We start from the raw sequence: 13579 nt of genomic DNA, 5'->3' as shown, positions 1-13579 counted from the left end.
AAGTACATAGTGAAATCTCCAGGTTTACAGATGCCAGTAAGCTTTGCCAAACGCAGAAATGCCAAAGCGCCAGGAACATCACGTGGACCGTGCGAGTGGGCACAGAGCAGCAAAGTATCCCCTTATGAGCAAATGTAAAATATTGCAGTGGACTAGAGAGAGTCCAAAATGTACATAGGGGATGGAAGACTGATGCAGGAAAAGGACCTGTCTGTCTTCACAACCCAGTCTCTAAAGATCTTGGTGTTCAATTGGAGCCCAAAACTGTCCTCAGAATACTTGGCGTCGTTAGAAAAAGTATTGGTAACAAAACAAAGCGTTACTCTAGCAGTATGAAACCTGGAATATTCTGGTTGTTACACTTTAAGACAACCATGTCAGAATAGAAAAAGCAGACAATGAAAGAAAAACAAGGAAAGGACTGCTGTCACCAGTAAGGCTAAAGTGATGATTACCTTTGGGTCTAGAGTGAGGTGACGATTAAGGAGTGCCTGAAGTCTGTAAAGCCCTTTCTATATAAAATGAGCGTCCCTGGAAATGTAGATGGGACAAATTTAGATACTTATATTAATTGGGGGAAAAGTCTAGAGGCTTTTACTCTAGTGAGTGAGAACAGGAAGAAAATACAGCTTCTAGAAGGACCTACATAAATCCTTGGAAATTAGAACCACAGTGTCCTATTAAAGTTAGAAATGTGTAAGGGGCACATTGCTAATTAGGGATAGAACCAAGAAATTAGCCCTGCCGTATGACCACAAATGCTGTGGTACTGCCATCGAAGAATAACGTTTGGGGTTGGAGGGACTGGCGCAGCATCAGTGCAGTCTTATAGTAGTCATTATACCCTTTGGAGGAGGGATATTCTCCATTGCCATCAACTTGAAAAAGATGCCCTTCGTAGTATTTAGGTAAGAATGATGTCCCTGTGTCTTTCAAATGATGGCATCCTGCAACTTAGTAACTTTATGCCAGAGAAATTGAGTCATTTACCTTGGTCACGTTGGAGTGATTGTAGAAATCTGTTCCAGGCCTTTGATTTAAATAGGATAAAGTACTTGTTTTTATCCTTTTCCTCTTAATATTCATAATCCATACTTTTGAATCCTGGGGGGGGGGGGTGTGTGTGTGTGTACATATTGTCCCCTCTCTCATGTTTGAAAAGTCTTCAGGGATTTCTGAACTGGATTTGTACAGTTGAGTTCAACTCTAAAATTGTTTCTCTCAATCAGACATAACATGATTTGTTTCATTCCTTTTTGTGTGATAACATTATTACATATCTGTGACCATCTTCTTCAGAACTTGTTCTAATGTCCTTTTTAATTTTTCCTTTTGAGAGTTTCTTATTTCAAAATTATAAACTTAGAATCATAGGAAAAGCCAGTGAAGTTCCAAGACAATAAATGACTGTTAATGAATAAAGACAGCAAGCATAACCTAACGTTCCTTGAGGCTAATCTGATGTGTGTGTGTGTGTGTGTGTGTGTGTATATATACACACACACACATATATATATATATAATGACAACTCACTATCTTTTTTCTTGGTCAAAGGAAATTTGCTTCAGGGAGGTCATTGAGACAGTAAAAATATGTAGTACTGGACTATGGGGTCAGGTGACTTGGATTCTAGCCTTGTAACTTATTCCCTTTATAGGATCACTTTGAACAGGCTACTTAAGTTCTGGCCCTTTTTTTCTTTGTCAGTGAAATGAAGGGTTGGATTATCAGGGATCACGAATGGAGGTCCACAGCCCATTTCTTCTGGTGGCCTGTTGTATTAGCATAGTATTTGAAAGACATTTGGGTTTGAATACGTTTTGGGCAAGAATGCCCCCAGCAGCTCACCCCTGGCCCTACTGCTCTCCCTGTTTTGTTTTTTTACTTCCAGACCTCTAGAGGTCCTTGTTAATCAATAATCATTGGACTAGTCATTGAGCTAGTTCTGGCTAAGGTATTAATTATGTTTTTTTATTGTTTGTTTTTCTTATTTTTGAAGATTTGTAGAAGATAAAATGTGGGTTACATTTTTGGAGGGAAGCTCTGCCTTGAGTGTTCTGAACCTAAACGGTAAAGAGGTAAGGTCGCATTTGTTGATTCCGAACCATTCTGAAATTAGATGTCTGATGATTATATTTTTATAGATATGCAGCAAGATTATCCAAGTGTGTTTTTAGTTCAGGAGGATAAAAGACCTTATGGTGTGCTTTAATGTTTATTATTTAGACTAGGTTTCTGACCATTTTAGGATTATTTTGATCCCTCCCTAGAGATATTAACCTTTGATAGAAACAGAAGAAAACATGTTTACCACCTAATGTGATTTTTATTATATTTTGTTATATAAAAACTTTTAAAATTTTAATTGGGTTAGATAGTCTGGGTCATCTATATAGTAGAAAAGATTTCTATCAAGTGAAGAAAATGCTTTATTTACAAGAAAACAAGGGAGGAAGGTGCTCATTGTTCATAGGAACTTGTTTTATTGGCTTGGATTGTGATACCCAGGTACCTTTTTCAAACGTAGGTAAAGTAATTCCCATAGATAACAAATCCATGCCATTGAGGCATTTTAGAAATTTTTAATTAGTGGAGATATTCCTAGCCTATGATTTGAAAATGTCATTGATGGGGGAATTTACATCAATGACCTCAAATAGTTTTACTTGTGAAGTGCTGTTTGTCAGTTTTTTTCTGAATGCTTTTAGACAGGTCTTAAATTTTTAAGTGTATGGTCCCTAGACAGGATAGACTAAACTCTAAGCTAATTTCTCCAACAGTGGGCAACTCTATAAGTATTTCTCTGAGCTTCCTCTTCTGTCACCTTACTTTAACCTCCTTGGAGAAAAAATTTCCATGCATTTCAGTCATGCATCGCTTAACCATAGGATAAGAAATGCCTTGTTAGGCAATTTTGTCCTTGCGCAAACATCATTAAGAGTGTACTTCCACAAACCTGGATGCTATAGCCTACTACACACTGAGGCTCTATTGTACTAATCTTATAGGACCACCTTCATATATGTGGTCTGTCTTTGACCGAAACGTCAGTATGTGACACACGACTGTGTTGCTTTTGAAATAGGTTTTGTAGGGTTTTCTTTGGTTTTCCTGAATGTAATAGGAATGCACTAATGCAAAAGTAAATCAAATACAGAAACGTAAAATGAAATAAATCATAAAGACCACTTAATCCTACCATTATGAAATAATTTCTCTTCAACTTCATATATGCATATATATAAATACAAATGAGACTATATATACACATATATACATATTAACATAAGTGGGATATACATATGCACACACACATACATGCACAAATGCAAATAGGATCATGTTATAAATGCTGTTTTCTCACTACATCTTTACTTGAGGCTATACTGTGGACATCTTTCTATATAAACAAATGTGTAATTTTTAATGGCTGTACAAATTTTAGTTATGTAGATAAATATATAAATTTAACCAAACTCCTATTAATTTTTCCAGCTTTTAATTATTAAAAGCAGCATTCCAGGGAATCCCTGCGTAGTTATAACTTTGCATGCCTCTCCTATTAGTTCTCAGGATAAACACCTAAGTGTAAATTTGCATTGTCAAAGAATATAAACGTATTAAATTTTGATGCTTGTTGCCTAATTGCTCTTCAGAAAGGATTTATCTAGTTTTATTATGCCTTGGATTATTTAATATCTAACATCCTCATCCATACTGGATATTTTTTAACTTTGATCATCTGAAAAACTGGAAGTAGTATGGTGTTCCTGTTTTAAGATTTTGGTTGTTAGGTTTTTTTGTTTATTGGTTGCTTGTACTTCTCTAACTAGCTGTTTATGTCTTTAGCCCTTTTTTCGACTGGGGTGTTCCTCTTTTGAAGCTCCTTTTACGTTAAAAATGTTAATCCCTTTTCATATGTGCTGCAGATCATCTTCCCAGTTTGTCTTGTGACTTTGTTGTCTTCACCAGATAGAAACTGATTTTTAAATTGAATTCTAGTTTTGCTCTCTTAAAAAGCTCTTCTTCATCCCATGATGATATAAGTATTTAAGAGCAACTCTCAATTTGGCATTCTTTGTCAGCTCTTATTTGCTTTCTGAGTATTTCTTTTATCTTTCCCTGATAATTTTCCTTGTTTTGTTTTTTCCCCCCTTCTTTTCAGCTCTGTTTCTCACCCTCAAGTCTGGTCATCTGTGTTAATGCTCTTAGAGAGTACCTACCCCTTAGTTTCCTTAAAAGATTTTCAAAATTTTGTAAAAATTAGGTTTGTGGCAAGTGTATAATAATATTTAATTTATCCTTTTGAAAGTGGGACATTTCCAAATCTCTAGTCTATTACCTTTGTTAGTACCATTATTTCAGCCTGAAATCTTCTAGGATGCATGTAGATCAATAAGAGCTCTTCCATTTCAGGGGAGAATCTGGAAAAAGGATATAGCTTAAGCAGGGCAACCTTAAAGAATGACCTTCTTGAGCTTTTTTTTTTTTGGTGAGGGAGACGGGCCCTGAGCTAACATCTGTTGCCTGTCTTCCTCTTTTTGCTTGAGGAAGATTGTGGCTGAGCTAACATCTGTGCCAGTCCTCCTCTATTTTATGTAGGACGTTACCACAGCATGGCTTGATGAGCAGTGCTAGGTCTGCAACCCAGGATTCGAACCTGTGAACCCTGGGCCAGCAAAGTGGAGCATGCAAGCTTAACCACTACACCACTGGTTGCCCCATTGAGCAGTTTTTTTCTGTCATCTAAACTTCTTTCTTTTCATTTGGCTCTGATCTCTGCTAAGTAGATTTTCCTAAGAAAGTGTCTTTTAAATGGTCATTATGGTGATCAGCCTTAAGAATACTTGTTAGTATTCTTTGGTGAATATATAAAGAATGTCATTGACCTTAAAAAGTGACGAATGACCTATAGAGCCTGTTGCCAGATTCTGAAATTGGATTGATTGGGTCTAATAAGCAAGTAAAGGATTATTACTTCTTAGGACTCTTAGAGCTCAGTGTGCATGCTAAATTACTGTCAAACACGGCCATGCCATTGAGGCCAGCAGCTCTCTACCTCCCCATCCTATGCCTTCAAGGAATTCTAATGTCATTGGCACTTTGGGCCAAGGAATATGTGTACCCGCAAAGGTGCTAGCTGTCATCACAGTATGTTGGTCACAGCTACACAGTTCGTTTGGAAATACCAGAAAAGTTCACATACTATATATAGTCCAGGCACTCTTCAAACAAAGGAAGTTGAAACTATGTAGGAGAGAGCTTACATTTTAGAAAGCAGGTTTGTTAGTGGGTATGAGTTGTAAATGAGAACATCGTTCTAATGCACAGTCTGTGTTTGACCAAGGAGTCTTGTGGCTATCTGCAAGTTTTTGGAAGTTTTTTTTTTATTATATCAGTAGGACAATGTAACTTGATTATAAGGTATTGGTTATTTTAGATTATGCTTTTGTCTAAAAGCACTCAAGTTTATAGGAAAGGCAAAGTGCCAGTTTCATAGATGCCAGTCATTCTATTTTCAGAATGATTACCTTTTGTTGAAGATGTAAATGGTCTTAAATACTCTCAATATTCTTCTGACAGTTGAAATGCTGAAACTCCCATGATAGTATAGCAACTTTCAAGACCACTACACCAAGTTAAGAAGGTCAAAATGAAGAGGAGAAGTATTTTAAAGCTGTTCTACTGTCTCTTCTGTAGTTGTTTCTTGGAGGAACAGTTATTTAATCTGTGGATCAAAATCAAAGGAAATATAAAATTATGTAGCAAAGTTGTCGGTGAATTTACATCTGACCAAGGAAAGATACTGGCTGCCGCAAAGAAAAGTTGAATCTGTGTGCATCTTAGAGAAGAAGACCTTAGATTTAGCAACATAGGCTTCTGAAGGGAGAATTGGGGATGTTTTAAACTAGTAGTTAAAAATTCAGTACATATAAAACAGTTATGTTGAATTGAGTCTAGCTAAATTACCCTGCACTGCTGCATAGGATAATTAAGGCAATCACTTTATTCCAAAGTAGTTAATTTTCATGCCAATGAATTTTTATTTTGTGTCTGTTTTACTCAACTAGTTACTGGGGCGGACTATAACTATTACTTTAAAAAGTCCAGACTGGATCAAAAATTTAGAAGAAGAAATGAGTTTAGAGAAAATGAGCGTTCCGTTGCCATCATCAACCAGCTCTACCCTGCTTGGTGAAGATGCAGAAGTTGCGGCCGATTTCGATATGGAAGGTTTGTTTATTGGACACATTTGCTGCTGTACTTCTAGATAAGTTTCTTTCCCATCAGTAAAGTCTTAGTCTCCACAATGGTCCTTCTCTTTCTTCTTGTAACACACAGAGCAGGAATAATTAGATTTTGTTTTGCATTATATTGTGTTTATTTTGTTGGGACCTAGACTTCAAGGGCAGAGTTGCATTCTGCCATTCAAAGAGTAAGATCCTTACAAATGTTAGTTTATATTCTTGAGTGGTGAGAGCACAAATTGGTATTTTTGGTGTGTGGTTTGGTCCCGCTAATTGCAATTAAGGTAGAAAAGTAGAAATTCAAAGTGGGTATTCTAACAGCAGAAATCGGTTTAAAATAATTACTACAAAAGAGGATATATTTCCAAGTAGTTTAAAAAGAATCTCAAAGTGGCTGGGAACACATGCATTTGAAACTAAACCCACCCATCTAAATGTGATCATTTTGAGTTTAGAATTTGGAACAGGTTATCTGGATATAATAACTTCCTTAAATGGGATTAAGAAATGTGTTTGCTTTCTAATGCTGCATGCTATGTTATTCTAGCATATTTTCCTTTAAAATGTATACCTTAGTTTATAAAATGATAGAACATCATATTGTGATATCCTGTACATCTAAATAATGTCTTTCAGATTTGAGCACCTTACTAGGATTATCTCCCGTTTTCACATTTCTCTGTTCATTTGGTTGCTTTGTCCACATTTATGTAGTGCATTTTATGTGCTAGGTACGTGCTAGGTGCTGGAAATTCAAAAGGTGTCATCCTTGCCCTCCCAGAACTCACAGCTTAGTGGGTGTTACACATAAGTAAGCAGGCAGTTATAATCAAGTGACATAATAGCAATAATGAATGATGCTGGGGTAGTTCATGGGAGAGTTGCCTAACTTAGATTTGGAAAGTTGAGAAAGGCTTCCCAGAGGAAATGAAATTTAAGTTGAGAATCTGAAGACTGAGTGGGTGTTAGATTAAAGAAGGTAGACAGGGGTGAACCAGGAAGAAGGAATGTGCAGGGGCCCAAGGGGAAAAGAGGATCTAAGTTGATTATGCATGTATGCTTGTGAGGCAGTAAATGAAGAAAAAAGAATGCTGGAAGAGGATCAGGCGTGGGGTGGAAGATGAATTTGTTTTTGAATATGTTGAATTTGAGGTGTCTGTGGAGTCTGTCAGGCCCAGATGGAGGCTATGGTTTTGTGGGCCTGGTGCTCAGCAGAGAGCTCTTGGTTCACAAGGCAGCCCTAATGGCAGTTGAAGCCATGGGTATGTATTAGCTTGGCCCAAAGCATTACATAGAGATTGGAGAGAGCTGGTCCTGGGATGGAGTACAGAGAAACACAGACTTTAAGGATAGGCAGAGGAAGTCTGCCCATAAAAGGAAAATGAGAAAAAACCACTAGAAATGTCACAGAGCCAAGAAAATATAGTGACTTAAAAATCAAGGAAAGAAATGGTAACAAGGAAGTAGTCGTCGCTGAAGTCCTATGTCACAGAGGGATGAGGAGAAATGAGGACTGCAACTTGCCCTTTGGATTTAATATCAGGGAAGGGGGCTGTTGGTGACATTCATGAGAGTGATTTCATTGGAGTGATGAAGCCAGATGGTGGTAATTGAGGTGTGGATAGAAGGTGAAGAAGTGGAGAGAGTGTCTCTAGACAACTCTTTAAAGAAGTGAGACAGGGAAAAGAGGAAGGAAGGCAGTTGCTCCAGGGAGGCTGGGGATCTAGGGAGTGTTGTTTTGAAATGGGAGACGCTTGAGAATGCCCAGTGCTGATGGAATGGCTGATGATATCAGGGCGGGGCAGGGCAAAATGAGTGATAGAGCAAGGTCACCGAGAACATGGCGTGGGCAGAACCCCATTTGTTCCTCTACAAATATGGGCGTGCCAGCCAAGTGATTAGACTCCAGCATGGGGGCAGGTGGTTGAAGGGGGCTTCCCATCTTACAATTTCTCTTTTCTCTGTGTAGTTTAAGAGTTGAGGTTATCTGCAGGAGTAGGGCAACCCATAGGTGCAGGAGAGTTGAGAAGGTTCGAGATAAAGTTCCTGAGAAAAGGAATAAGGAGGAGAGTGAACCAGGAAATTATGGAATTGCCTGGCAACTTTGGGAACCCAGAAGAGGCTGAAAACCACAAATTTAATGTGACTGCCATCATCAGGACCGTGTGGTTTTCTCCAGCAGCAGCGCTCAGCAGCCCAAGCGCAGTTATGAAGAGATTAAATGGTGGAATTGATGCAGGGGTGATGGAAGAATAGCGCAGGAGGGGAATAGCTGAGGTGAAGAACAGTAGAATCTGAAGACACGTGCAGAGAAGCAAAATTCGGTGGGGTAAGAGTAGTGGGAACAGAGGACTGGATCCTGATGAAGTCAGAAGAGGGAAGAGTAACTGAGGGAGAGAGCCGGAAGGCTGGGAGGTGGTGGTCAGAAAGAAGCGTTCTGAGTTTATTAGTTCAGAGGCAGTGCAGTTCTGAGGGCTGTAGTGTTTGGAGTGGAGGTGAGAGTCAGTGAGGATAAGAGCGAAGCATTTAGGTTGTTGATGGGTTGTCCACATGGACTTTGATGCCACTCAGAAAGATGGTTATGGGTTGCCATCTTGCTCTCTGCTTAGTGCTCGATGAATGGGTTCAAGTGCCTGGAAGGGTGGAGGTTGGAGATCATGGCATCAAGGGAGTATAGAGGGTGTTATGTAAATTCCTGATGGCACAGCCTTAAAGAAATAGGCCTTTTTATTCAGGGTTGGAAGATTAATCGTCTAGAATTGGAATTAGGTTGCAAGGGGCACCTTTACCCCACTTTCCAGCCCTGAGAAAAGTGGAGATGAGGAGACCTTAGGGGAGAACAAATTCCCCCCTATTCAATTAAAGTATGGAAGGTATGAAGAGACTCTCCGGGAAGGGTGTGTGGCTGTTCGAGAGCCTGTCTGCTGAGCTGAGGGCGGGGAGGAGGGCACAGTCCACAGAGCAAGTAAGAAAGTTTGGAGGGAGAGCAGTGAACTTGAGTCAGCCAGCACCAAGATAGCTGCTCAGTGGAGCATTGAAAGCCCTCGAATCAGCCCAGCTCCACATGTGAGTCATCACTGGCCTCCTGTTGTGCTGAGAGGGTAGACTCTCTTTAATTATATTTTCTCTAAGAGCATTTGTACTAATTCTAGCTTCATACATATAAATTTATATTTGCCCACATGCTTAATCTGTGCATCTTTGTGGTGTCATAATGTTAACATGTTTATTTTCTGTATTTCAACACCTTAAAACCTAGATTGATGAACAACATTTCTGAGAAATTAAAATGGTGGTAACGTTGATAACCTTGCGTTTCCTCAGGCGACGTTGATGACTATAGTGCTGAAGTAGAGGAGATTCTTCCTCAGCATCTCCAGCCGTCTTCAAGTTCTGGCCTTGGCACTTCCCCAAGCTCTTCACCGCGGACCAGTCCCTGCCAGTCACCTACAATCTCAGAGGCTCCTGTACCTTCCCTTCCCATAAGACCGAGTCGAGCACCGTCAAGAACTCCTGGGCACCCAACGTCACAAAGTGTGTATTTTATTTAAAGTTTTGTATGCCTTTCCCCAGCTGATATGTTTGATTTCAGCTGGTCAAGTCTCTGATTCCTTTGGAGAGCCATTTTTGTTTAACTTTCATACACATATGCTGACATGTACCGTGCGTTCTGTTCATACAAAAGAAGAAACTTTGTAGATGGTGAGACCTAAATGGAAAGGAAACTCATCATGATTGTCACTAGATAAGAATTTTTCTTAATCCTTTTTCTATGTGGTCAGCTTTGTCCATGTCTTATAATTGATGATTTTCTATCATTATAGTTAGAGCCGATAACTATTCAGGCTTCACTATATATCTGTACATTACCTGTATTACACTATGGAGCAAGAGGGACAGAACAGATTTTTTTAATTCAAATTTATATTCATTACTCCTCCAAAGTTGGAAGATTTGTCTCTGGAAGTTGTTACATTACATGATTGTCACTATTCCATGTTAACCAACATCTTCAGAAAACATCTTCCATTTCATAAACTTCTCTAGTTCTCTCATACCACTCTTAGAGGACTGGCTTCGTTAAATAAATTCAAGATAAGCTGAGGTATCAGGAAAAGAAGAGACTCCTTTTTCTTTCTTTTCTCTCTACTTGCCAGCAGATTTCAAATGACTTACAGAATACTTTGTGCCGTCTTGATAGGCCCGCTCGGTAAATCACCTTCACCACTTGGGACCTAGCTAAGAAGTCCATATAGAGCTAGCATTATTGCTTCCATGGTACCGAAGAGTAATGTAATGGCAGAACTGCATATGTTATTGATACCAAAAATGCATGTCAATACGCTATGGTACAAATTTAGAAAATTAGCAAAATAGAGACTTGGTCATAGATGTATAGGAAGTACTGTACCTTTGTGCTCATACCCACTTGGAAACTGATCTTCTTACTTAAGGTACTTTTTCAGGTTCTCCTGTTGACACCCTGCCAGCAACACAGCCGCAGCAGAAGGATTCTTCCCAGACCCTGGAGCCCAAGCGGCCGCCGCCTCCCCGCCCGGTTGCTCCTCCGGCACGGCCAGCTCCCCCACAGAGACCGCCTCCACCTTCAGGTAATGGCCCATTTTATTTCCAAGTCCTCCTCCATGCTATTTAGAGATGTTTTTCATGTTTTCAAACTTCTAGCTTCTAGATTTTATTGTCTTTCTATCATTGTTGCCACTTCATCAGCTGTTCTCTAAAGAATGTGGTAGGTGTGACAGAACAGGTAAAAAGATTGTTTCCTGACTTGATTTCTGTAGTGTGTTTTCAGAGCTGACTCGTATAAGTGTGCAAGAAGTGTTTGTTTTATTTTTACTAATTTGATGTAGTTGTGCTAATTTCTGTAAAATGTATAATTAGAACTGAAGAACATACTTACTGTAAAGTTTTATGTATCTGTTTAAATGTTCTTTTTAAATAAGTATAGTGTCATTACTTAAATTGTTAGAAGTATTTGCATTAAATAATAGCTTCTTTATAGTACCAAGGTTCTAATACGTAGTTCCTACATGATATTTCACATCGTGAATACTGTAGTAAATCTTTGACCTTTCAACTCTTTTTAATGTCATTTCCTTTCTGCTGCATATTTTCTTATGAACTATAAGGGGCTAGGAGTCCTGCACCTTCTAGAAAAGAATTTGGAGGTAACGTTTATGTTTGTTATAATGCGTGCATCTGGGTTCATTATGTTTTGGAGTTTGATCCCTATGACTGAAAGTCAAAATGAATGACATTTATACTCCTGGTTAAAAATAGCTCCAAACTTCCATTACATTCCTGTTAAGTAAAAGATTGGAGCTTAGTTTTATTAGTGAATGGAACTGAGGGCTTCCATTTCCCAGATAGACATAGTTGAATTATTCATCAGGGCTTGATATACTTTTTCTTAATAAATGTAGTCAATTTAGTTACAAAGATTTCCCAAAAATCATATTAATTTCAAAAGGAATTCAGGTACAGTGAATATAGAACATTTCCCAAGTATTTGATAGTATTAGAGCTCTAGTACGTTCCTTTTCTAGTAGCTTGTGGATTAGCAAAATTTCCTAGGAATGCAATTTAAAGTTATAATAATTATCTGAAATATATCTTCATTTTGCATGGCTTTATCATAATTTGTCATAAAACTGATGCTTCATTTTTTAAAATGTAAGAGCAATTTTCTTTTATTTTTTCAATAAGAAAATTCTTGTTAACAAATGGAGCACTTTTTGTTTGGTTTATTTGGTTTACATGAAAACTTCTCACAAAGCTCAGTTGGAGGTGTAAGTTTGACAAGCTCATTTAGTCTAATTCTCAAGGAAGGATGAGGCAGGTTGTCACAGTTCCGAAGAGGAGCTTTGACAAATCCAGTTTTAATATTATTAAGGCTTACTGTACATGTGTAGTTGATCTATTTCTAGTCTAGCTGCCTAATGACATTGCTGACCAATTCACATGTTATTAAGATTGACTTTGCTTGTGTGTATATTTTAATGACTTTGTATAAGAAGGATAGCTAAATTATTTCAGCATGACAGCTTCTGCAAAATACTGCTACATGAAAATTTTTCCATTGACTTACAGAAGACATTAATTTTTCCCATTTCAAACTCCTGCTTTTGTTTATATTTTCATGATAAATTCTATTTATCTTCTCCTTTAATTAGGAAAACAACCTGTAGAAAATAAATTTTTTAATGAATTTGTGAAAAGTTAGATTAGCAACTCAGTGGCTTACTTTAGGAACTGATTTAATTTTTAAAAATTGCTTCTCTTCATCATTCTTTTGTAGGTAGTGTTTGCAGCATATTTTTTTTACCCTGTAAACCAATAACTCCTTTAAGGCAGTAAGCTTAGATAAAGTCATTATGGTACTTTTAGAGTTTTTTTTAAAGTAATGTATTAAAATAACTTGTAAGAGACTATGTAGTCTCATAGAAATTTAAGATGAAATTGAGCCTTTATGGTTTTTTCCTTTTTGACTGTCAGACATTGGAGCTTTTATTAGAGATTTAAGTCTGAATATAAGGAATGAGAGGATCATAAAGCAAAGGCTTTCATTAAACATTTTTAAATTCCCTACATCTAGTAATCTCAGATAGAAAAAGAAAACTGTCATCCCATTTCCACTCCTCTGCTTGAGGAAAGGGAGGACTCAGGTTTGGGCTTGGCATCTAAAGTTACTTTGTATTGATATCTTTGAAGAAACTTAAAGCAGTAAAAGAACCTTTTTGCAAAAGTAAGTTTAACACAGAAACTGTTTTGTGTGCCTGCCTTTCATTCTGTGCTGTGGGCCCTGAACAATATACAGCTTCTGTTCTTTCTCTAAAAAGGTATTGGAGCCCCTCCCAGTCCTGGGGTAGCTAGGCGAGAGATGGAAGGTAACAAGACTTTCGCATCATAGAAATAGATCTCTCATTTTATTTCTAAATGTCAGCCCCTCCAGTGTTTAAAGGAATACTAAATCTTTTCTTAGTCTGACTGTAAATTTCCCCTTCCCCTCCTTATGTATACATTGTAACCTTGTATTTTTTCTCTTTTCATTCTGTGTTGTGTATAGTTTCTAATGGATATCCGTTTAATTTCCCTAAGAGTCTTATGTTGTTTTGCACTCTGTTTTGGATATATTTCATATATACTTAGGAGGTGAAATTACTGTACAATGTTATTTTGAGAAGAATGCCTTCAAAATTCTTTTCAGAATAAGTCAAATGTTTATAAAGTTACTATACTAACGCTGAAGTTTTAAAAATTAATAATTGTAATTAAACCCTATTAATTCAGGTCCAAGAATATGGTATTGTGT

The 13579-nt window shown here is 37.8% G+C and overlaps 1 protein-coding gene across 9 annotated transcripts in view; it reads left to right on the top strand.

The window, feature by feature from the left end:
* LOC124231362 (synaptojanin-1-like) overlaps positions 1-13579 on the top strand; it is an 88749-nt gene that overhangs the window by 61265 nt on the left and 13905 nt on the right. For 3 of the 9 annotated variants that reach the window (XM_046648132.1, XM_046648140.1, XM_046648137.1), the window contains 6 exons: positions 2001-2079; positions 6073-6235; positions 9574-9783; positions 10704-10859; positions 11397-11435; positions 13107-13154. In XM_046648132.1, the coding sequence (XP_046504088.1) occupies positions 2001-2079; positions 6073-6235; positions 9574-9783; positions 10704-10859; positions 11397-11435; positions 13107-13154 (695 nt within the window). The remainder of the gene's footprint in view (positions 1-2000; positions 2080-6072; positions 6236-9573; positions 9784-10703; positions 10860-11396; positions 11436-13106; positions 13155-13579) is intronic. The other 6 variants (XM_046648138.1, XM_046648136.1, XM_046648133.1 and 3 more) reach the window with 5 other exon arrangements.

The sequence above is a fragment of the Equus quagga genome, chromosome 21 (genome assembly GCF_021613505.1).
Source record: "Equus quagga isolate Etosha38 chromosome 21, UCLA_HA_Equagga_1.0, whole genome shotgun sequence".
Lineage (NCBI taxonomy): Eukaryota > Metazoa > Chordata > Mammalia > Perissodactyla > Equidae > Equus > Equus quagga.
This window is presented reverse-complemented; position numbering and strand designations above follow the sequence as displayed.